Source organism: Bos grunniens, chromosome 11 (genome assembly GCF_055505025.1).
Source record: "Bos grunniens cultivar Pamir isolate PY7600 chromosome 11, Bosgru_T2T1.0, whole genome shotgun sequence".
In the NCBI taxonomy this organism is placed as follows: Eukaryota; Metazoa; Chordata; class Mammalia; order Artiodactyla; family Bovidae; genus Bos; species Bos grunniens.
The window spans coordinates 3814785-3838298 of record NC_141175.1 but is presented as its reverse complement, the minus strand read 5'-3'; the positions used below and the strand labels follow the sequence as shown (position 1 = coordinate 3838298).

The 23514-nt window shown below is 62.8% G+C and overlaps 1 protein-coding gene across 1 annotated transcript in view; it reads right to left on the bottom strand.

Moving 5' to 3' along the window:
* Nucleotides 1-5346: 5346 nt before the first annotated feature.
* The window catches only part of NOTCH1 (notch receptor 1), a 45653-nt gene continuing 27485 nt past the window's right edge, over nt 5347-23514 (bottom strand). Inside the window, exons 14-34 of the mRNA XM_086323402.1 lie at nt 23075-23220; nt 22761-22874; nt 20885-21004; nt 20248-20400; nt 19351-19579; nt 18530-18731; nt 17691-17844; nt 17372-17556; nt 16823-16955; nt 16419-16676; nt 16228-16340; nt 14735-15306; nt 14101-14496; nt 13407-13555; nt 12449-12665; nt 12179-12266; nt 11930-12095; nt 11082-11377; nt 9899-10046; nt 9680-9777; nt 5347-8446 (exon numbers count right to left, since the gene is read on the bottom strand). Coding sequence (XP_086179528.1) covers nt 6992-8446; nt 9680-9777; nt 9899-10046; nt 11082-11377; nt 11930-12095; nt 12179-12266; nt 12449-12665; nt 13407-13555; nt 14101-14496; nt 14735-15306; nt 16228-16340; nt 16419-16676; nt 16823-16955; nt 17372-17556; nt 17691-17844; nt 18530-18731; nt 19351-19579; nt 20248-20400; nt 20885-21004; nt 22761-22874; nt 23075-23220 — 5392 coding nt within the window. The 3' untranslated portion in view covers nt 5347-6991. The remainder of the gene's footprint in view (nt 8447-9679; nt 9778-9898; nt 10047-11081; nt 11378-11929; nt 12096-12178; nt 12267-12448; nt 12666-13406; nt 13556-14100; nt 14497-14734; nt 15307-16227; nt 16341-16418; nt 16677-16822; nt 16956-17371; nt 17557-17690; nt 17845-18529; nt 18732-19350; nt 19580-20247; nt 20401-20884; nt 21005-22760; nt 22875-23074; nt 23221-23514) is intronic.

Here is a 23514-nt window from a genome sequence, read left to right as displayed (position 1 = left end):
AAAGGACCCCTGACCCAGGGCCGCTTCCCAAACCCATCAAATACCCTCTGGGACACAGCGCTCTGGGTCTCTCGATTCTCCCCGGGGTCAAGCTGAACTACACCGTGCAGGTTCCTGATTGAAATACTTTGACGGAATAACCCTTTGCTGTTATGCCTGGGACCCCATCATGACAGTGAGCGTACGAAGGTCTCCACCCACTGTCTGCTGACAGCTCTGCCCCTCCAGCAGCGCTCCTGGGCACGGTTCCCGAATCTGGGCTGGCCCGCAAAGGATTCGTCATTGGCTGTGATGGGATATGAAGCCCCCGCAGAGTGGTCCTCCGCGCCGAGGCTAAGCACAGCCTCTGGAAGCGAGCCTTTCTCAGTGAAGAGAATGGCAGCTGCGGGCAGCCCCCCGAGTAGCACCAAGGCCTGAGACGCTCTGCTCACTTCTTGGCGTGTGTAGCCCCGCGGGTCTGTTTATTGGTGGGCCCTGAGGTTGTCCTTCCTGGCTCCCAGATCCCGTCTCCGCTCTGGCCAGAGGGGCGCAGAGCCACCTCTGGGGCTCGCTCTGGGACAAGGTGGAGCAGAACCTTGGGTTTTCCTGCAGGGCTGAGGGGCCGACAGCCATCCTGACCGCCTAATCCACACCGCCCAACGTGGTGGCCGTGCACACGTGTGGCGGTCAAGTACCTGGGCTGTGGCCGGTCCAAACTGAGGTGCGCCGTAAGCCTGGAACACCCATGAGCTTTTAAAGACAGTCCCCCTCCTACCCCAAAAGAAGCTAAAAGATCCCATTAACTTTGTGTCAGTTACATGCTGAGGTGACAGTATTTTGGGTCTGTTGGATTAACTAAGATATATTACTAAATAAACTTCACCCATTTCTTTTTGCATTTAACGTGGCTGCTAAAATATTTGAAATTGCACACATGGCTTGCATTGCCTTTCCGGCAGACAGCGCTGCTCTAAATCAGCCTGGAGGCCTCAGGGAAGGTGCCCCCCCAACCCCACCCCTGACGGTGAGCAGCCGGGAGAGGAGGGCACGGCAGGAGGGTGGACTGGCCACTCCGTGTTGACCTCACGAGTTTTGCGTGTTGAAAAGCACAAGTCTCCAGACCCCTGGGGTAGGACACCCCGAGGAGGGGAGGGGACCAGGGCTGACAGCTGGGCCAGCTGGCCGTGGCCGTGGCAGCTGTGGGCATGCACGTGGCACTGGAATGCCTGGGATATATATCTGCTAGGGCTTCCAGAACAAGTGCCACACGGCATTCCCTGGTGCTCCAGTGGTCAGGACCCAGAGCTTTCACTTCCAGGGCCCGGGTTCGATCCCTGGTCAGGAAACTAAGATTCCATGGCTAAAAAACATAAGTGCCACAGGCCAGTGGCTTCACAGAAATTTCACTTCTCACAGTTCTGGGTGCCAGAAGACCGAGACCAAGCTGTTGGTGAGGCGGATTTCCTGAGGCCTCTGTCCTGGGCTGGGAGGTGACCGCCTTCTCCCGGGTCTCACGTTTCCCTCTGTGCGAGTCTGTGTCCCGATTGCTTCTTTTTTGAGGACCCCAGTCACATTGGCTTGGGGCCCCCCGCACTGACCTCACTTTCCCTAAATTACCCCTTTAAAGCCCAGTCTCCAGAGATAGCTATTCTGAGGTCCTGGGAGCTGGGGCTTCCACATACGAATTTGGGAGGACCAGAGCCCCAAGCCAGAACAAGCCAGACCCCCAAGCCAGGGCTGTCTTGGCTGAGTACAGCCCCGAGGGAGAGGCTGTGTCCTTTTCCTTGTGGGAGGTGCACCGTGGCCTGGGAGGTGTCCTTTCAATGCACGGCTGGTGGAGCAGGCCAGCTCAGACTGTGTGTCCAGGATGAGAACGGTGAACAGCAGAAATGCTGGTGGGCAGTGGAGCTGAGGCCGTGGGAGCAGGTTCAGGCCCCAGTGGGCAGGTCTCGGGCGGTCTTTCAGCCTGCGGTGGGCACCCTGGGGCCGGGGGAATCCATGCCGATGCTTCTGAGCCCGAGCACAGCTGGGGGTTGCGTCCCCTGGGCATCAGGGGAGGTTCAGGCAGGGGAGGGCAGAGCCCTCAGCCTGTGGCTGTGATTGGTCTGCCCCCAGGAACTCGCCCGCAAGGCGACGGGCAGGGCCAGGTTCTGGGCATGCCCAGTTTAAACCTGACATGGCATCGCTCTCCTTGTTGCTGGGGGCCCGAGGGTTTGGGGGAGCAGTGAGGTCCCCTGAGGCCCGTCCTGCTGCCTCTGTGGGAATCCCACAACCACCAGGAACTTCTTGGGAGGACAAACACTGCTAGGAGTTCTTTCTTTAAAAAAAATAATTCAGGTAAAATTCATAGAGCATGCAATTAACCATTTTACAGCGAATTCAATGGCATTTACCATGTTAAAAATGTGCAACCACCGCCTCTGTCAGCTTCCAAGACATTTCATCTCTGGAGGTAATGCCGCAGACCCACTGGGCATTCACTGCCCATTGCGCACAGCTCCCAGCCCTGGGAGCCACTCGCCCGCTTCCCGCCTCTCGGGCTCCCAGCCCTGGGAGCCACTCGCCCGCTTCCCGCCTCTCGGGCTCCCAGCCCTGGGAGCCACTCGCCCGCTTCCCGCCTCTCGGGCTCCCAGCCCTGGGAGCCACTCGCCCGCTTCCCGCCTCTCGGGCTCCCAGCCCTGGGAGCCACTCGCCCGCTTCCCGCCTCTCGGGCTCCCAGCCCTGGGAGCCACTCGCCTGCTTCCCGCCTCTCTGGGTTTATTTACTCCGAATGTCTCATACAAGTGGAAGGGCGCAGCCTTTGCTGTCCGGCTTCTTTCACTCAGCGCGATCTTTCTGCATTTTGACTGAGCTGTAACTTGTGTCGGTGACTTCATTCCTTTTTATGGCTGAAAAGAGTCCGTCCTGGAGGAGCAAATGGCAAACCACTCCAGTATCCTTGCCTGGAGAATTCTATGGGCAGAGGAGCCTTGTGGGCTACAGTCCGTGGGATCGCAAAGAGTCAAACACGACTGAGTGACTAGCACACACACAATAGTCCATCACGTGTGTGTTTAGTCTGGGTTCTCCAGAGAAACAGAGCCAACAGGGTGCTGTTGTTGTTGTTCAATCGCTCAGTCATGTCCAACCCTTTGCAACCCCATGGACTGCAGCACGCCAGGCTTCCCTGTCCCTCACTATCTCCTGGAGTTTGCACAAGTTTGTGTCCATTGAGTCCGTGAGACTATCCAACCGTCTCATCCTCTGTCATCCCCTTCTCCTTCTGTCTTCAATCTTTCCCAGCATTGGTGTCTTTTCCCAGTGAATCAACTGTTCTCATCAGGTGGCCAAAATATTGGAGCTTCATCTTCAGCATCAGTCCTTCCAATCAGTATTCAGGGTTGATTTCCTTTAGGATGGACTGGTTTGGTCTCCTTACTGTCCAAGGGACTCTGGAGAGTCTTCTCCAGCACCACAATTTGAAAGCATCAGTTCTTCAGTGCTCAACCTTGTTTATGGTCCAACTCTCAACAGGGTGTATCAATACATAAAGAAATTTATTACAAGGAACTGACTCATATTATTATGGAGACTCTGAAGGCAGGAAGAGACAGATACCCCAGCTCCAGTAGTCGGGCCCCAGGACGTCCCTCTTCCTCAGCCTTTCTGTTCTATTCATATCTTCTTCACCTGATTGGGTGAGACCCACCTGCATGGGGGCAGGGGAGGGGGCATCTGCTTTACTCAGCCCAGATTGCAATGCTAATCTCATCCCTCACGTGTGGCCAAATCTGAGCACCGCCCCCACCCCTGCCCCGCACCGCCAGCCACGGTGACACATAAAATTAGCCATCACAGTGTGGACCTACCCCACCTGGTTCACCAGTCGGCAGCTGATGGGCATTCGGGTTGTCCCCACCTCTTGGCTGCTGTGAGCACATGTGTATATGGACCGGTTATAGAGCCCGTTTTCACTTCTCTTGGTGTACACCTAGGAGTGTAATTTAGGGGTGCTGGGAGTTTTTGGGGCAGAATTCAGGCCGAGAGCCTCCTCCAAGATGAAAGTTCAGCCATTTGCCGTATTCCATTTCCCAGTACCTCTTGTCCCAGAAACGAAGCATCTGCACTCAGTGAGGAAATCTTGGGTTCACCCTTGTGCCCAGATGGGCCACGCCAGGGACAGGTGGCACTTTGCAGCGGAAGGTGGTCAGTTCAGTTCAGTTCAGTCACTCAGTTGTGTCTGACTCTTTGCAACCCCATGCACACCAGGCCTCCCTGTCCATCACCAACTCCTGGAGTTTACTCAAACTCATGTCCATTGAATTGGTGATGCCATCCAACCATCTCATCCTCTGTCATTCCCTTCTCCTCCTGCCTTCAATCTTTTCCAGCATCAGGGTCTTTTTCCAGTGAGTCAGCTCTTCGCATGAGGTGGCAAAAGTATTGGAGTTTCAGCTTCAGCATCAGTCCTTCCAGTGAACACCCAGGACTGATTTCCTTTAGGATGGACTGGTTGGATCTCCTTGCAGTCCAAGGGACTCTCGAGAGTCGTCTCCAACACCACAGCGCAAAAGGTCAGTGGACTGTTAATCTGTTTTGAAGCCACTGGCGTGGGGGCGGGACCAGGTAGAGAAAGGGAGGAGCCAGGTAGAGAGAAGAGGAGCCAAGTAGAGAAGGGGTAAGGTCCAGTGGAGAAGGGGCGGAGTCAGATAGAGAAGGGGCAGGAGCGGGCCAGGCAGAGAAGAGGCGGGGCCAGGCAGAGAAGAGGCGGGGCCAGGTGGAGAAGGGGTGGAGTCATGAGAAGGGGTGGGGCAGGCAGAGAAGGGGCGGGGCCAGGTGGAGAAGGGGCGGAGTCATAAGGGGTGGGACAGGCAGAGAAGGGGCGGGGGCAGGTAGGGAGGAAGGCATAGGGAGGAGGAAGGAAGATCGGAGCCCTGTGCTTGACGGCCCAGTTTGGGATTCCTGAGACAGTGGTTCTGCCCAGCCTGCACCCCTTGGGGGTCACAGAACTTACCCCACTCACTATGTCACCAGCCCCGCCCTGCAAAGTTCCCCTGCTCAGATGTTCCTGTGGCTCTCTCTGCCCCACGCCAGGGCCTGGACTCTTCCCTGTGCCCCTCCTGTCTGCAGTGGTGGGCCCCAGGCTAGTAAGTGGTGCCTCACCCTCCGTGACCCAGACAGTTGAGAGACAGCTGAGAGCCTGGTTTTCGGGTTCTGTGTGCCCTGCTCCCTGTGGGGTCTCTGCCCCGCTGCACAGGGCCTGGCAGGGTAGATGGACACTGGATATCTGACCCGACAAAGTGACCCTGGCACCCAGGAGCCTGGGCTGGCATTCCCTCTCTATCGCTCTCCCTCCCTCTCAGAAAGCAAGCCAAGACCACAGTCGAGTTTAGCAAAATCTGGACGACCATCGGAATCATTTTTATTGCAATCTGTTAACAAAAAAGATGAAAAAAAATACATCATTTTAATCACCTACAGTTTTGTAGGTAGATAACTTTTTTAAAAAGTTTTCTTTTTATGTAAACTATACTCTATCTTATAAAACACAAAAAGAAACCACATCTTAGGAAGAGTCTGATCGTGCCCACTAAGGGTGGCCCCACAGCACGCCCGGCGAGGCTGGGGCAGCAGACTCAGTGCGGTGGGCCGCGGGACCCCCCGGCTTTGCTCTCAGGAGCTACGGTTCGGCAGCTGCAGGTCGTGGGGCCTGGGTTCTGACATCCCTTATCAGCACGACCCTGACAGATTTGTCCAATCAGATTTCTTAAACAAAATCACCCTTTAAAAATGTATTTACAGATATGTATCTGCCACAGGCTTATACTTGATCATGTAAAAATCTGCTCTACCCTGGGCACACACCCACCCCCTGAACTGGGAGGGGTGGCCCGCGAGCAGGCTCCTGGTGACCCAAGCACCCCAGGGCGCACCAGGCCCTGGCACCAGGGTCTCTGAGCACTGAGGCTGGACACACTCACATTTTTCCAAGTCTCCTATAAAAACCGGGCGCGTCGGCACTGGGCCCCAGGGGCGCCAGTTCATCTTCCGCTGAACCTGGGAGATGCAGTTCAAGTTGAGATGCCTCCAACAGGGCGGCCCGGCAGTGTCTTTCCCCAGGAAGGGGGAGGCTCCCCAGCGTGGGGTCCAAGGTGGGCACCACATGGCCACACCTCCGACTTCTCACATGATGCTTAAACATCAGCAGGGGCGAGGGGCAGGGGAGACTCCAGAAAGAACAAGAACTCACAATGCCAAAGAACAGCTACGTAATACTGCACCTGAAACAAAGATTCATGATTGGTACCATGAGATGTACCCTGGGCATACCCCAAGAACACGTTCTGAGAGACATAGCTTTAAAAAGTTTAAAAGTACACCGAAATGCATGAACCACATCATTTTACACTTTACTTTCCTACTTCAGGTACAAAGTAACCCACGTGCCAAAGGAGGAAAGGGCTTGCTTTTCTTTCTCTAGATGCATCTTTTCATAAGATGCAGGCAGTCCTGGGAGGAGGGCGGTCCGGGTTTGGAGGTGGGGGTGAGGGGATGTCTGGGGAAATCAAAGCAGGCCCCGGGCACCCCTGGAGCTTTCTAAACAATGCTGGCTCAGACCACCCTTGTCTGACATCATTTCTTTTGGGATTCAAAAAAGAGGAAATCAATAAATAAATGGCATTTGCACATCATGAATCTTTGTTTATATTTTACAAATACCTAGGAGTCTTTATCCTAAGTAGGAAAATCATGACTGAGAACTAGTTTATTTTCTTTGAGCAGATAAAAGTTTCTACCTGATGCCATACAAAACAGTACATATAAATAAAAAGGCAGTGTTTCCATGTAAAATAAAAGTACATAAATAAATACTAAAAAAAAAAATTTAAAAACCCTTGTCCTCTTATTTTGTATAAAAACACATTTGTTGAAAAAAAGCTCCTTTGGTCGGCCCCGGCATCCATGGAGCGCACGCACACGCCCCAGCAGGGCTTGGGAAAGGAAGCGCAGGGTCCTGGGGGCAGCCGGCTGTTTACTTGAATGCCTCCGGGACGTGGGCGATCTGGGACGGCACGCTGGTGGGCGGGCTGGAGATGCCCTCGGACCAATCGGAGATGTTGGAATGTGGCGAGGAGCTGGACCACTGGTCGGGGGACTCCGGGGACGGGGTGAGGAAGGGGTGCTCGGGCACCTGTAGCTGGTGGCTGGGGGTGTTGTCCACGGGGGAGGACGAGTAGCTGTGCTGGGAGGGGGGCGTCAGGAACTGGGCGGTGGTCATGGGCGGGGCCAGCGTGGGCGGGGCCAGCGTGGACGGCAGCGATGTGGGCAGGACCTGGCCGTCCTGCGGCAGGACGGTGTGCGCCGCCAGGTTGCCGGGCCCCAGCGGCTGCATGTCCGCCTGGCTCAGCTCCCCTCCCAGGAAGCTCCGGCCCAGGTGGCCGCTGGCGGCCGAGCTCACGCCGAGGTGCGGCTGCAGGTTTGGCTGCGGCGGCATGCTCGGCGGCTGCATCTGTAAGTTCTGCTGCGGCTGCACCAGGTGAGGCTGGGAGGCCAGCCGCGTGCTGGGCAGGGCCTGGTAGGTCATCACCTGGGACAGGGCGGGGGCGTGCAGCGGGCCCACCGTGCCATGCTGGAGGCCGGCAGCCTGCGTGCTCAGGGTGCCCGGCGTCACGCCCCCTCGCAGTGGGTTGTACTGGTTGGGCACCAGGCCGTTCTGCAGCCGGGACAGCCACTCACACTGGCCATTCAAGCCCGCAGCTCCACCCACGGTGAAATTCACAGCCCCACTGCCCCCACTGCCGCCCGAACCCAGGATCGTGCTGGTGCTGGAGGCCACGGGCAGGTGGGAGAGGCGTGGTGGCCCTGCCTCGAAGGCCAGCCGGCTGCCCCCGCTCAGCACCGCCATCTCGGGCTTGGCCGCCACGCTCAGGTGGCTGACGCCCAGGTGGGTCTCGGGCATCCCGGGCAGGTGGTTGAGGGGCACGGAGGGAGACGGCTGGAAAGGGGAGGGCAGGAGGGGTGGGGAGGCCACGTCTGACAGGTAGCCGTGGGGGGACTCGAGGGAGTCCACGGGCGACATCACGCTCCCGCTGTCCAGCAGACAGCCCTTGCCATCTTGGGACTTCTTCCTCCGAGCCTTGAGGTCCTTGGGCTCCTTGCCGCCGCAGGCCAGGCCCTTGGTGCTGGGCTTGCGGGCCTTCTTGCCCTGCATGGGGGGCTTGAGGTTGCCCAGGTAGCCGTTGGGCGAGCAGAGCGGGGGTGACAGGGTGGGCGCGCCGCCCAGGGTGGCGCCATGCAGCGGGGGGCTGCGCACCAGGCTGTACTCGTCCAGCAGCCGCACGATGTCGTGGTGCATACGCTCCTGCGCGATGTCGCGAGGCAGGCGGTCCATGTGGTCTGTGATGTCCCGGTTGGCGAAATGGTCCAGCAGCACCTTGGCGGTCTCGTAGCTGCCCTCCCGGGCGGCCAGGAACAAGGGCGTCTCCTCCTGGGGGAGCAGACGGGGGCAGGTGCAGGGGTCACCAGTCACCAGATGGACCAGCAGTCAGCCCCGCCTCTGCCCTGCTGCGGAGGGGAGGCACCTCATCTCAACCCTCCCCCCAGAGTCCTACCATCACTATTACGTCTTACAAACAAAAACACCTTAAACGCATCTTCTAAGACCCAGAGGACCTGTGGGATCCTATATTCTAAACCAGTGGGGATCCACCTTCATGGGATCAGAGACCCCACAGGAAATCTAACAGACTGTGCCCCCCCTTCCCCTCCTCCAAAACCACATAGATGGAGACCCTGCCACGATTTCAGGGGCTTCAGGGTCACTAAAGTGTGTCTGTGGGCACCAGTTGGTCCCCGAGGAACCCTGACATCTTAGCTCTGTCCCCAGGGCGTGGTTTTCTCATCTGTACAGTGGACATGCCACGTATGCCCCCTGAAGCTGCTGTGTGGGGTGAGGCCGGATGGTGTCTGCCTGGCACACACGTGGCCTTGGCCGCAGCTGCTGCCCCGCCACGGCAGTCCTGTCACCCCAGTCATGCCAGTCACCCTGTCTCCCCAGAAGGAGGCGGGATGATGCCTCTGCCCCATGGCAGACTCAGAAGTGACCGGGCCCAACAGCATCCCCTGTGTCCCTCCCCCAGGACAGGAGATCCCTTCAGGGGTCAGTGAAGGAAGGGGCGGGTTCGGGGACACAGGAGCCCAAAGACAAGTGCAGGAGACGCAGGGCCAGGCTGGGGTTGGGCAGGAGGGAAAGAGCACACTTTGACTGCAGGGACAGACCGCGGCGAGGCTGAGGGAGGCCGGAGGCGGTCCACGTGTAGAAGGTGGACACCCACCGTTCCATCTGGGGGCCTGGCAATGCAGAGCCCCCCACCTAGCCCACCAGCCTCTTGGCTCAGCATGCACCATCTGGGTCAACCCGCCCTGGCCGGTGACAGCCAAGGACAGAGGTGAGGTCGCAGGTCACAGTGACATGGGGGCGGGGGGACAGCTGCAGCTGCCCATGCCCTGGGCCCGGGAGGGGACTGATAATGTGGCCAGAGGGAGGCAGGGAGCGCCAACCACACGGGCACCCACTACAGGGTCCACGTCTCTGTTTCCCCGGGGCTTCTCCTGGGACTTTACGGGTTAGGGAGCCGAGGCCCAGAAGCTGAAGTCGTGGCTCGGGGTCCCCCGGTCGGGAAGGAGTGGCAGAGGGGAAGTGTCGCGCCAGCCAGCCCACCTTGTTGTTCTGCATGTCCTTGTTGGCCCCGTTCTTCAGCAGCACGACAGCAGCCTCCACGTTGTTCACCGCGGCTGCCCAGTGCAGGGCGGACTTGCCTGCGAGGGGAGCACAGGGCGGGTCAGGAGTCGGCAAGCAGGTCCGAGGTCGGCAGGCGGGTAGGGGTGGGCAGGCGGCCGTGGCGTGCCCTGTCCCTCGGGCTGGCCCAGCCGGACTCACCCAGGTCATCCACAGCGTTGACGTCGGCGTGAGAGTTGATGAGGTCCTCCAGCATGCCCTCCACGGCCAGGCGGGCAGCAAGGATCAGCGGGGTCGTGCCATCGTGCATGCGGGCATCCAGGTCGGTGGCTCGGTTCCGGATCAGGATCTGGACCACAGGGAAAGTCTCGGGCTCAGCAAGTGTGAGCGCGAGGCCCCCGCCCGCTCCGGGACACGTGCTTGGGACTCAACCCGATTCGAATGCAGCCCTCCTGGGGTCGGGTGGCCCCAGGGAGCCCGGACACACGTGGCATGGGAGCCCGGGGAGTGGGCAGAACTCCACCAGGCTCTGCCGGAGGGGTGGGGCTGGAGCATGAGAGAGAAGGATGGTCACTGTTCGCAGGCGGGAGGGGGGGACGAAAGGAGCTGGGGAGGAGCTGTGTGCGGACCGGCATCACCCCAAGAAGCGCCCAAGGGAATGTTTCTACGTGCCACAGAGACCGCCTGGGCAAACTCGGCCAGGGCCTGCCTCCAGGGGCTCGTTTAATTGTCCCCAATCTCTCATTTCCATAAAAAGACAACATGTCGGAAATCATTAGACTTTTGTGACACCCCCCATTTGTGCCCCATTTACCTGCCCGTCTGTGCAAAGCAGCATGGCCCGGGGCCTGGGGGTTTGTGGCCAGGGGACCAGCTGGCAGCTTTCAAAAGCTGCTTCTGCCAGGGATGCTCCCCAGAGACCCAGGCACCCACGTCCCTAATCCATCCTCATCCTGGAAGCCCAGCAAGGCCAGAGCCGCCCCCCCACTGCTGCTTGCAGGCAGCAATCAGCAGCCTCTAGCCCTTCTCCCCATCGCCAGAAGCGATCGATGCCTGCAGCCAAAGCGGGGAGGGCTTGGGGGCCGGGAGGGGCAGGTGCAGGGGATGGGCCTGTCTTGGGTGAGAGTGAGGAGGTCCTGCCCCTGTAGGTCCCTGTGGCCTCTCCTGCTTTAGCACCACCAGCCTGGCTGCCCCGAGGGCATGCCACAGAGGATTTGACACCCTCCCTGGCCTCACGCCCCCTCCAGGGTACAAAGGTTTGGGGTGCGGGGGGAACCCCAGCTGTCCCTGCTCTGCCCAGGCTTGGAATCAGGGCTCTGGGCCCAGACCAGGAAGGAGGGAAGGCAGGCGAGGGCACGCAGAAGGGCGCGTGACGGCTGCCCACCTGGAAGACACCCTGTGCGTCGGCAGACACGGCTGCGTGCAGCGGGGTGCGCCCCATGTTGTCCTGTATGTTGGCGTCCGCACTGGCCTCCAGCAGGCGCTTGGCCGCGTCGGAGCGCGAGTAGCGGGCGGCCAGGTGCAGGGCGGTCTCGCCGGTGCGGTCTGTCTGGTTGTGCAGGCTGGCGCCCTGGTAGATGAAGTCCGAGATGACCGCGGGCGCGTCCTCCTCCTCCTCGCTGTTGCCAGTCTCTAGGCCCCCTCCGCTGCAGGAGGCGATCATGAGGGGCGTGAAGCCGTCTGCAGCGGGGCAGGACAGGGACGGGGCCAGGTCAGGAAGGCTGGCCCCTGGTAGCTGCTCCCAGGGGTAACAGACCTCAGCGGGGGCGCAGCCCACGGAGGCCCAGTGCACACGGCCACACTGCCCAGCGCCAGTGCAATCCGTCTAAGCTCCCCGAGGGCAGAACCAAGTCCAGCTGCCAGGTAGCTGGTGGGCTCCGCGTCCTGACCTGCCCGAGACCTTCACCCACAGCCCCGTCCAGGAGACAGAGGAGGCAAGCTAACAGGCACTCTGGGTGTCTCAAAAGATGCATTTTGAAAGAAGAAATCAACTCTGAGGGCAGAGCACACTTTGAGACCTGTACTCCTAGAGGGGAGGCAGCGAGGAGGCTGACCAACTCCTGGGGGTCCTCACCCCCTCCAAGGCCTGGGGAGTTTTCAGGTACCAACGCTGAGGCTTGGGACAGGGGGTGGGCGGGTCACCAGGTCAGGGAAGCGCGGGCTGCCCAGTGCCACCAGGTGCCTGGGGGTGGAGCCCCGGGTGGAGGGCAGCGTGTCTGGCCAGCCACCTACCCGGCCCGCGGACGTTCACGTCCATGCAGTCAGCATCCGCCTCGCCCTGGGGAGGCGTGGGGGCCATGGCAGACACACGCAGGTCGGCGGCGTCCAGGTGCTGCTGGGTCCACTGCCGGTGGTCCGTCTGGTCGTCCAGGTCAGGGAGGACCACGGGCTCCTCGAACTAAGGAAGGGCGTGGAGCAGAGGGTCACGCTGTGGCGCGGGGAGGGGCGGGGCGGGGCGGGGCCCCTGGAGCCCCGACTCACCCGGAACTTCTTGGCCTCCAGGCCCTCGTCGCCCCACTCGTTCTGGTTGTCGTCCATGAGGGCGCCGTCCGAGGAGTTCTTCAGGGGCCTGGGGGTGACGGGGCCGGGGGGAGGTGGGACTAAGCGGGGAGCGGGGGTCCAGGGAGATTCCCTCCCCTTCCAGGCCCCGCCCATGCCCGGGGCCCAAGGGGGGCGCCGCGGAGGAGGGGAGGGGCAACCCCGCCTCCCGCAAGCCCGGCCCCACCCAGACGCCCCGCCGCGCCCACTGACTTGAGGCCCACGGAGTCCTCGCCGAGGGGCTCGCGCCGCTTCTTCTTGCTGGCCTCCGACACCTTGAAGCCCTCGGGGAACCAGAGCTGGCCATGCTGCCGCCGGCGCTTCCGCGACAGCAGCACCCCGCAGCCCACGAAGAACAGCAACACGAAGGCCACCACAGCCACATACATGAAGTGCAGCGGCGGCGGCGGGGGCGGCTCCACCGTCTCACCTGCGGGCACAGCGGCCGCGGGCGGGCGCCCGGACATCAGGCCGCGCAGCCAGGCAGGCCGTCGGCCGGGGGCAGCGCACTGGCTCCGCGGCCCGGCGCGTCCTCGCCCGCTCGCCTCCATCCCGCCCCCCAAAATAAGGTCATTTTCTACGCGATTAATCAGAATTGCAAACTATCGCTAAATTCTCTCCTGCACCAGCCGGCTATCTGGAGACAGCTTTTACTTTTTTCTCCTTTAAGGGAGAAGGATTAGGCAACTTCAAATCGCTGCACTCGCATCGAGCTGTTAAGACAAAGGATTTAGGGGGATTTTCCAGATACAAACTTCAACACTTCACATGACATCGATCAATTCTTTGCTTTCTCTCTCTTTAAAAAAAAAAAAAAAAACCGTAATGATTTTGAAATAATACCCAACAAAGAAAAATCGGGAGGAAGGGGTGGGGCGAGAAAAGTCTCCCCTCCAACATTTGCTGGTGGATGTGTGGACTCCCTTGGGCCAGCCTCGCTGACAGCTGTTGCTAAGGGAGAGAGAGCGTGCCCGGTGGGAAACCCCAGAAAAGCGCTCCCCGAACTCTGGATGGCGTGACACACGCCCCCGTGGGTGGCAACTGGCGCAAAGAACAAGAACATCCCGGGGTGGGGGTGCAGCTGGGAGGCCGTCTCCCATGCACAACCCCTCCCAGGACAGTCCAGAGCTCCCGTGGGAGTGCAGCTGGGGGAGCAGGGCTGGCCACTCACTCTGCACAGCCTCGATCTTGTAGGGGATGTTAAGGCTGCCCAGCGAGGCCAGCGCGCCCAAGAAGGCGGCCACGTCGGTGGCGCTCTGGAAGCACTGGGAGGACGACTGGACGCACTGCCGGTTGTCGATCTCCAGGTAGACGATGGACCTGAGGTAGGGGGAGAGCCCAGGTCAGGGGGCTTGGGCGCCAGCCCCCTCCTGGCACCCACCCGGCCAGCCTGCCCCCAGGGACAGGCTCTGGCTCCTGTGGAGTCACCCTGATGGATGGGCGGGGAGAGAGGGTGCTCCCAGAACCCCAGGGGGGCAGCCTGGGGAGGCGGAGAGCTGGGTCTGGACAGGAACAAGCCTGGAGGTGCACAGTGGCCCTGAGGGCTCGCCTTGTCCAGCACCAGCAGGGCACGCGTGGTGCTCACACGGACGCTCCTCGGAGTGCTCCCCTGCCGGCAGTGGGGCTCCTACAGAGCCACGGGCGGCCTTGGTCCCCAACTCGGAAGGATGGAGGTGTCCAGAGCCCAGTCCCTCGCCTCCCTGAGAGCTGAGCCCGGGCGGGAATGCCGTCTCTGCCGCTCGCCCGTCACGGGAGCTGAAATCCCAGGTCTCTTTCCCCATCTCGGGAGGACAGTGCTGCCCTCTCTGGGAGGGGGGTAGCCCTGAGGGTCAGGGCGTGGAGGCCACTAGGAGGGGCTCGCTCACCCGCGGATGTCCATGGGGTCCAGCTCCCTGCGCTGGCGTCTGCCCGAGCCGCCTGGGAGCAGTGGGGCCCCACCGTCCACGGAGCGCCTGACGGGGTGCTTGTGCAGCTCCTCCTCGCGGCCGTAGTAGGGGAAGATCATCTGCTGGCCACTGGCATCACGCTTGAAGACCACATTGGTGTGCAGCAGGCGGCTGAGCTCGCGCAGGAAGTGCAAGGAGCGGTTGCGCAGCTGCTCGGGCGGCATGAGCACCACCAGCACCAGTGTGCCGGCCGCCAGCCGCTCGGGCACATGCTCCGCACAGTCCAGCCCGTCCCACTCGCACTCCGCACTGTTGCAGCCCTGGTCGCAGTGCCCGTCCCTGAAGTGGTCCTTGCAGTACTGGTCGTACAGGGGGCTGGGGGCACACGGCAACAGCTCAGGGCCCCCTCCACGCCTGGGTCCCCTGGGGCCACACCTGCTCCTGTCCACCCGGAGACCCTCGGCCAGCACCCGGCTGTGCGCTGCCCTGCCCGTGAAGTCCAGTGTCCTCCCGCCTGCTCCGCACCTGCTGGTGAGCGGACGGCCCCCTTGCCTGTCCCCCACCAGCCCCGCGGGACATCACGGACGTGGAGTGGCGTCCCCGCACGCCTTACTTGCACTGGCCTTCTGCGCGCTGACAGTCGAAGCCGTCGAAGAGGCAGCCGGCCGAGTTGCACTGGCTGTCGCAGCGGCCGTTGCTGAAGTACTTCCAGCACTGCAGGGACTGCGTGCAGTTCTGCCAAGGGTCGTCGAAGTCGAGGGAGCAGTCGCCGCCGTCCCAGCCGCACGCGTGGCTGTTGCACTGCAGGCTGCAGACCTTGTTGCCAGCCTCCTCGCGGCAGCCAGGGAGCTCGCAGGTCTCCTCGATCTGTGGCGGGGGGATGTCGAGGCCCACGCCGCCCCCGAAGCTGTAGTCCAGGATGTGGCACAGGAGCCCGTTGAACTTGGCGGGGCAGCGGCAGCGGTAGAAGGGGCTCTCGGTGGTGGGCTCACAGACACCCTGGTTGTAGCAGGGGTTGCCGCCCACGCAGGGGCTGCTGGCCGGGAACTGGCACTCGGGGCCGGTGAAGGGGCCCAGGCACAGGCAGGTGGGGCTGCGCGGGCCCGCGATGCACGTGCCGCCGTTCAGGCACCGCAGGCTCCCGCAGCTGCGGGCGTCGTTCTCGCATGTGGCGCCCTCGAAGCCCTGCAGGAGGGGCCACGTGGGTGTTAGGGGTGAGCCGGCACCCCCAAGTGCTGGGGACCCGCCTGGCTGCTCCATTGCGTCCCCCACCCACCCACAAGGGCTGGCGGGCTTTCCTTTTAAAGAAAGTCAACATGAAACACTCGGGGGTGGGGGGGTTCCCAGGAATTGGGAGGGAAGGAGGGAGGGGTGGGCACAGTAGGAGCCTGGGGCACTTCTGGGCAAACTGACGACCTCCTGGGATCCTGCAACAGGGGTCTCGTAGCACCAGGTGTGTCAGAGCCCAGGAACACACGACGTGGAGTGGACTGAACTTAACGTGTCAGTGTACAGGTCATTTAGCAACATGTTAATGTTGGTCGTTGACGGTAACAGTGTTCCCCAAATGCAAAAGAAAGCGAAAGTGAAGCCGCTCAGTCATGTCCGACTCTCTGTGGCCCCAGGGACTGTAGCCCGCCAGGCTCCTCTGTCCATGAGGGATTTTCCAGGCAAGAATACTGGAGTGGGCTGCCATTTCCTTCTCCAGGGGATCTTCCTGACCCAGGGATGGAAGCCTGGCCTCCCGCACCGCAGGCAAACTCTACTGTCTGAGCCACCGGGGAAGCCCACAGGCGAGCAAGATGTTAATAATGGGAAAGCTGGGTGTGCAGGGGGCGAAGGTGCACAGGAACCCTCCTGCACCAATTTTCTACTAAACCGCTCTAAACATAAAGACACAAGAAAAACTGTCTTGAGGGGAACGCGGAGAGTGGAGTCCAGACACACGAGCCACCTTTTGCCTTCCAGCTCACCCGCAGGCTGGGTGGCGGGGGGCGGCGGGGCAGTTCTGGCCACCCCAGGGCACTAGGCGTGCTAAGCGGGGGTGTCCTCCTGCCCCCTTCAGACCAGAAGCCCTCCCCACCATCTGCTGCCCATGGCACCTACCGCTGGGCACTTGCAGATGAACCCGCGGGCCGTGTTGGAGGCCACTGCACAGCTACCCCCATTCTTACAGGGCCTGTCTTTGCAGCCGTTGATGACTGACTCGCAGCGGCGTCCTGGGGACAAGAGTGGCGTGAGGCGCCGACCCCCCGCCCCCAGCGCCACCCGCCACCCCCGACCAGGGCGGCACGCACCGGTGTGGCCGGCGCGGCACTCGCAGTGGAAGGCGTTGACGCGCTGCACGCAGTTCTGGGTGCCACGGGCGTCGCAGGGGTTGGACAGGCACTCGTTGACATCCCCCTCGCAGCGCTCACCCACGAAGCCGGGCGGGCAGCTGCAGCTGTAGCCGCCCACCTGGTCCACGCAGGTGCCGTTGTTGAAGCACTTGGGGCCCCGGGACACGGGGTCGATGGGGGGGTTGCAGTCGTCCACGTTGATCTCACAGTGTACGCCTGCAAGCCGGGCACCATCAGACCCCACGTGGCCTCTCTCGAGCCCCACGCCTCCCACAGGTGTGCCCCGGCCGGGGGTCAGACGTCCAGGAGGTGGACGCTGGCGACCAGCCCCCGACGCCCTCCCTAGGTGTGGCCAAGCCTACCCTGTGTGCCGCGGGGGCAGGAACACTTGTAGGTGTTGGTGAGGTCGATGCAGGTGCCTCCGTTCCGGCAGGGCTGGGACAGGCACTCGTTCACCTCCTCGGAGCAGTTCACCCCGTGGTAGCCGGCCACACACTGCAGGGGACGGCGAGGCGTGGGCCTGAGGCTCAGTGGGCAGCCGGGGTGTCCCCTACCCCTGTGCGGGCTGACGGGGCCCCACGAGCTACCCTCTTGCCTCGCAAAGCCCTCCTACCAGAAGGACCCAAGTGGAGACCCTGGTAAGGGCCCTGGTAAGCTGCGGTTCACTGCCCGAGGTGGGAGTTAGTATAGAGGTGGGTGAACCTGGGGGAGGGGAAACCCTGGCCTGCTTCTCAGGGTCTCCCTCTTGCAGGTGCCCCCAGAGGACAGCTCCTCCAAGCAGTCTTTCCTGATCACCCAGCCCTCCCGATGAGTCTAGTCTTCCCTGCCGCACTGGCTCCCAGCCCAGGGCCTGGCCCTCGGCAGCACTCAGGCCAGACACACACACCCCCGCCCCAGGGCCGTGTGCCCACCTCACAGGAGTAGCCGCCGGGGTAGTCGGTGCAGGTGGCCCCGTTCTGGCAGGGGCTGGGCGAGCACTCGTCCACCTGCTCCTCGCAGTAGCTGCCCGTGTAGCCGGCCTGGCAGTGGCAGCGGTGTGTGTTGCCCGCATTCATGCAGAGGCCCCCGTTCCGGCACAAGTGGGTCACGTTGATGCCTGCGGGGGACGCAGCGGGCGGAGTGTGAGGCCCCAGCTCCTCTCCCCAGGGGCCACCTCGTGCCTTGGGCAGCACGCCTCCTGACCTCAGAGGTCGGATGCCCAGTGGGCACGGAGAAGCCTGGGCTGCTTACCTTGCTGCCGCGCGGCCACCTCGCAGGAGACGCTGGGCACGTCACAGTAGAGGCCGGTCCAGCCGCTGTGGCACTCACAGCGGTAGAGCGCGTTGGTCTGCCAGCACCGGCCGTCATTCTTGCAGGGGGACGAGTCGCACCAGCGCACGAGGGTCTGGGGACGAGGGGGCAGCCTTGCTCACACCCCACCCGCCGCCCCCACGGGCCCAGCCCACCCGGCGGGGGACACACATGGGCGCCAGAAACCCTCGCGCCCAAGGTGGCCCGTGACCTCCCCCCAGTCCACAGAAACGGACACCGAGGCCCACGGGGCCCCCCTGCTCGGGAGCAACTGGGGCCATGGGGGCCCCTCTCTTGCTCTGGGCCCTTGGTGGTGAATCCAGACAACAGGCTGCCTTTCCTTGGAGGAAGATTTTTCTTAAGAAGGAAACAGCTCTCTTCTAATTGGTGTTTTGTGTGTGAACATCTTTAAAGAAGATAAACCTCTGATACTTTTACACAGTCTTCATGCAAACACTGGCGTTCAGCCGCCTTCCCCCCCAACAGCTGGTCCTTGTTCTTGCTCTGTGGCCTCTGCTGCCTGAGCTGGAAACCGCCCTGCTCACCACCTCTGCCTCCTTATCTGGCCCCTCCTCGGCTCCCAGGGGTGGGAGAGCCAGCTGGAATCCAGGCGAGGGGCCCAGGCATGCGGCCGAGGTGCTCGGCGTGTGCGCGGGCCCCCTCACCCGGCCAGGGCGCTCGGCGTGTGCCCGGGCCCCCCTCACCCGGCCGGGGCGCTCGGCGTGTGCCCGGGCCCCCCCTCACCCGGCTGGGGTGCTCAGTGTGCCCGGGCCCCTCACCTGGCAGTTGAGGCCCGTGTAGCCCTGCGGGCAGGTGCACGTGTAGGTGCCGTAGCTGTCGTGGCAGGTGCCGCCATGCAGGCAGGGCCGAGAGTCACACTCGTTGACGTCATGTTGGCAGTAGCTGCCCGTGAAGCCAGGTGGACACAGGCAGGTGAAGGAGTTGATGCCATCCACGCAGGTACCGCCGTTGAAGCAGGAGCTGGAGGTGGGCAGGCAGCAAGGGGGTGGTGAGTTGGGGGCAGGACCCTGCCCAAGCAGGTACATCCATGCCGGCACCCTCACCGCCGATCAGGGTGGCCACAGGGGTCTGGGCACCAGGACAGGCCGGCAACAGCCTGGCTGAGCTCGGGGAGGCCAGAAGGAGTCCCAGGGAACCCCAGGCTTTCACACCACACCACACTCCTTTCTCTGCCTTCTTTAGAACTTGTGCTGAGAGGAGCTTCATATCGCACACAGGTGTGTCGCGATCAAGACAAAGATGAGCAGAAACCAGACCGCATGGGAGATAAATGCTAGAAACCGGGGACAAGTGTGACGTTCCACGCCGAGCTTCCTGGCAGCCAAGGCAAATAAGGACACACGCCAGTTACGAGGTCCCCGGCTAATGGAAGGAGGAACAGCAGTTCCTGAGGATAAACCACAGGGCTCCTGCTTCTAATCCCCAAGGGAGAATGGACAACGGCCCTTTCAGGAGGAACGGTGTCTCACACTGGCACCAAGTGCCCGCCCCCAGGCGGACATCTGCTGGGTACACAGGTCTGCCGGTGCCGCGCGTGGCCCCGTGGCCGACCCGCCACCCGCGCCCACGGCCCTCGCACCTCTCCGTGCAGTCGGGCGTGTTGTTCTCGCAGTGGATGCCGCTGAAGCCCGTGGGGCAGGTGCAGGTGTAGCTGTCCACGCAGTCGGTGCAGTTGGCGCCGTTGCGGCAGGGGCTGCTGGCGCACTCGTTGATGTCCTCCTCGCAGAAGGCGCCCTGGAAGCCGGGCAGGCAGTCGCAGAAGGCCGTGTTGATGCCGTCTGTGCAGGAGCCCCCGTTGTGGCACGGGTCTGCGAGGGGACCGGAGAGCAGGCCTGAGAGCTGGGCACCACCCCTCTGCCAGGGCGACCAAAGCTGCAAGCTCCTGGCACTGCCCCTGGAGTGTTCCGCAGGGAGCCCAGTCCAGCAGGCCGAATCATGAGCTTGGGGTCTATGCTGCCCCACAAGCTCCCAGTCCCCAGGCCATAAGGGTGGGCAGGCTTAACAGTGAGACCCACACAGGCCGTGGCCACAGGCTTCCCTGCCTGCTGGTAATGCCAGATGAGGCACTCGGCCTCTCTTGGACTGCAGGTCGTGTGAGCCCCATTCCTCAGGGGTCAGGACAACTAGGTTAAGAGCCACACTGGACGGGGCAGCTGCGGCCCCGGGGAGAGGAGCCCAGGAGTCCGGCTGGGAGATGCTAGGATGGACGAGTAGGGGGCCCATCAGCCTGGCACCACAGCCCCTGGAACTGCCCACGACCACCTCGCTGGTCGACAGCAGCCACCCAGCCCTGCCCCAGCCCTTCCTCCAGCCCCTTCCGAAAGGTCCAGCTGGATCGAGAGGGCTGCCAGCGCCAAGCGTGCACCCGGTACTGCCCTGCCCACCCTCCCACGTGACCCTCGCACGCTCCCTGCCCCGCGCCCGCCTGGGGACACGGGTCTGGGCGTCTCAGAGGCGGGGCCGGCTGGCCACTCACTGGGCCGGCAGTCGTCGATGTCCGTCTCGCAGTTGCGCCCCGTGTAGCCCGCCTGGCAGTGGCAGCGGTAGCTGCCGTTGGTGTTCTGGCAGGAGGCGCCCGCGCGGCACGGGCTCTTCACGCACTCGTTGATGTCGATCTCGCAGGTCTGCCCTGGGGAAGGGGACGAGAGTCACTGGCTTGGCCAGTACCCACGGGGCACTGCCTGCCCCCCCCGGAGCAGGCCTCCAGTGCCACAGGACAACCCTCTGGGGGCGTCCGGGGAAGGGGGGGCTCTCCAAAGGGCTGCCCCCTGACTTTGGGCCAAGCAGGAGACAGACCTTCGAGCCTAGGAGGGTCCTGCAGCCCACTGGCTCATCCCCCAAGGACGGGGGCTCACTAGCAAGAGTCGCCTGAAGCCCCCGAGCCTCCCCACCCCCGTCCCCCCACCCCCTAGGCTGATCCTGCCAGCCCGTGGCCCCCGAGCCTCTCCGAGGCTCCCCACCCTATCCTCCTGGGCTCACCCTGCCAGCCCATGGCCCCCGAGCCTCTCCGAGCCTCCCCCAACCCAGTACCAGCGTCCCCTGGACTCCCCCTGCCAGCCCGTGGCCCCTGAGCCTCTCCAAGCCTCCCTTTGTCCCACCACCCCCGGACTCACCCTGCCAGCCCGCGGGGCAGGCACAGGAGAAGCTCTCGTAGTCCTCTGACTCCCGACACTCACCGCCGTTTCTGCAGGGCCCGGGGGCACATGGGGCCAGCACCACCTCACACGTGGCCCCTGGGAGGGACAGGCAGGGTGGTGAGCCCCCCAGGAGCCCCAGCCAGAAGTCAACGCCCTGGGCACATCCTGACAGAGGCCACAGCAGCCACCATCAACAGGGGGTTCTACCGTCCAAGCACGTCTGGTTGCCCTGCGTGGGGGGCGGGGGGTACACACAGCGGGGCACCGGGCCCCTGGCTGTGTGAGTGCCTGAATGTGAACCAGGGGAACACTTGGGCCCCCACAGGCTGGGGGAACGGCCTGGGCCCCAGCCCCCGATAGTGCCAGGAGCAAGGGCTGGGCCGGGCCTGACAACCCCCCACACACGTCACAGGGGCCCTGGACTGGCTCCCAGCCTCATGCCCTGCTGGTGGCAAAGGGCCCTGCGCTGAGCCAGTGGCCTGGGAGCTGATTCCAGGGGTTCGGTGCCTTGGGCGGCTAGTGCCCATCTTGGGAGGCTCCTGAGCAAAGGCTGTGACTACAGGGAACGTGCCAGCCTCAGCCCTCAGCATGGCTGCTTATCAGGGGAGCACCGGACACGGCGTCAGGACCCCGGGTGGGAGCGGGAGTCTGCCTGGACCCCGGCACTCTGGGTGACCTTTCCTCCCTGAGAGCCCAATGCGGGGTTTCCTGTTTACGGCCCACGGGGCTGTGTCCCGAGCCCGCGAGGAAGCGTTATCTTCCCGGCCGCCCATTATCTCCCTGGCCCGCGGGGGTGACCGGCCCGGGCCTTTCATTCTATCGGTTTCCACAGTGACCCCAGCCGGCAGGAAATTCGCCAGGGTTTCCGACAATTGTGCAGAGGGAAGCAGGAAGCGGGCGGACGGGAAGCGGGTCAGCACAGGCCGGCTCCTCCCCGCCGGCCGCCAGCCCCGATGGCAGCGTGTCCGAAAGGGACTCGGGTGTGCCCTGGGCGGCCACCGGGAGGGGGGCGTTTCCTCACCGGCCGAGGAGAGAAAGTCCAGGTCCCCAGCTTCGGTCAAAGAAAACACTGCTCGGACCACAGGCCGCTGGTGTCGTGAGAACCGCAGTCACGGGCCCTACCCCTGCCTATGGGGGCCTCTCAGGGCCATCCCCGACGGCAGCACCCCCTGCCCCATCCCCAGGGGGCCTGGTGGCCTGAGCGCGTGTGACTTCCATTTTTTAGTACTTGCCAAATCTCTCCTCAGGAGGGGACCCACATCCCGCCTCCCCCGGCCGGGCCAATGGCAGCAGCTGAGATGCCAGGGACCCATCTCCCGCCACTCTCAGCAGGAACACAGGGCTCCTTGTTTCCCCACACAAAGAAGGCCCGCCATCAAAGGACTCCCTCAGGCCTGGCCAGCAATGGGGAGGGCAGCCTGGCCCCCCTACCTCCAGGGCAGCCTGAACGGCAGGCGGGGAGGCTGACAGACCAGGCCCAGCTCCCCCGCCAAGGGGGCCACCTCCCAGGCAGGTCCCCCAAGTAAGGACTTGCTTGTGCTCAAATTTTCTCCCAGGCACCTGGTTATTTTATGAGCAAAGACACCTGCAGGGCAAGGCCCTAAAGCAGCCAGGCCTGAGGCTCGGAGCACAGAGCAGGGCCTTTGGGGTGCCTGCAGAGGCATGCAGACAAGGCCAGCCCAGGAAGGCCGCCCTGCACCTCAGCCACCTGCGCCACCTGCCGAGGCCCCGCCCCTGCCCTCCAGGCCCCGCCCCTGCCCTCCAGAGCCGCCCACACCACAGGCCCCGCCCCTGCCCTCCAGAGCCGCCCACACCACAGGCCCCGCCCCTGCCCTCCAGGCCCCGCCCATACCTGTGTAGGGCAAGAGGCAGTTGCATTTGTACCCCGCCACGTCATCGATACACGTGCCCTGGTTCAGACACGGGTTGGATGCGCACTCGTTGATGTTGGTCTGGCAGTTGGGCCCTGGAGAGAGAGGAAACGCGGTCGGTGTGGCCGTCACCCCGGTGCTATGGCCAAGTTCTGCCTGGCGTGGAGGAAAAGCCCTGCCCTGAGCCTGGGACCTGGGAACCCACACCAGCGGGTCCAGGAGCCACCAGGGTTCTCGACAGCTGGCCTGTGTCCGGGCTCCACGTGGCCCCCAGGGCCTGCACCGTCCCACTCACCACTGAAGCCCTCCCGGCAGGCGCACACGTAGCCGCTGGTCATGTCCTTGCAGGTGCCCCCGTTGACGCAGGGGTTCGACTCACACTCGTTGTTGTTGACGTCACAGTTGGCCCCACTCCACCCGGGATCACAGTCACACTTGTACCTGCAGAGGCAACCACACGGCGGCTCAGGTGTAGCCAGAGAGGGCGGGGCCTAGGCTGGGAGCAACCCAGACTCTGCCACCGTCCTACGACCTGATTAGATGGAGACACTGGCCCGCTCTGACCCTTGGAGTCCTTTAAACGACTTTAAATAGCCCACCTCGACTAAGACGGTGGTCAGGGTTTGGGACAGTGCCCAGTTCAGAGCAGTGGTCAGGAGACCATCCACTGTTCACCTGCTGCTTGACCCTGAACAGGCTGCTTACGCTCTCTGTGCAAAACGAGGGCGTGTGGTC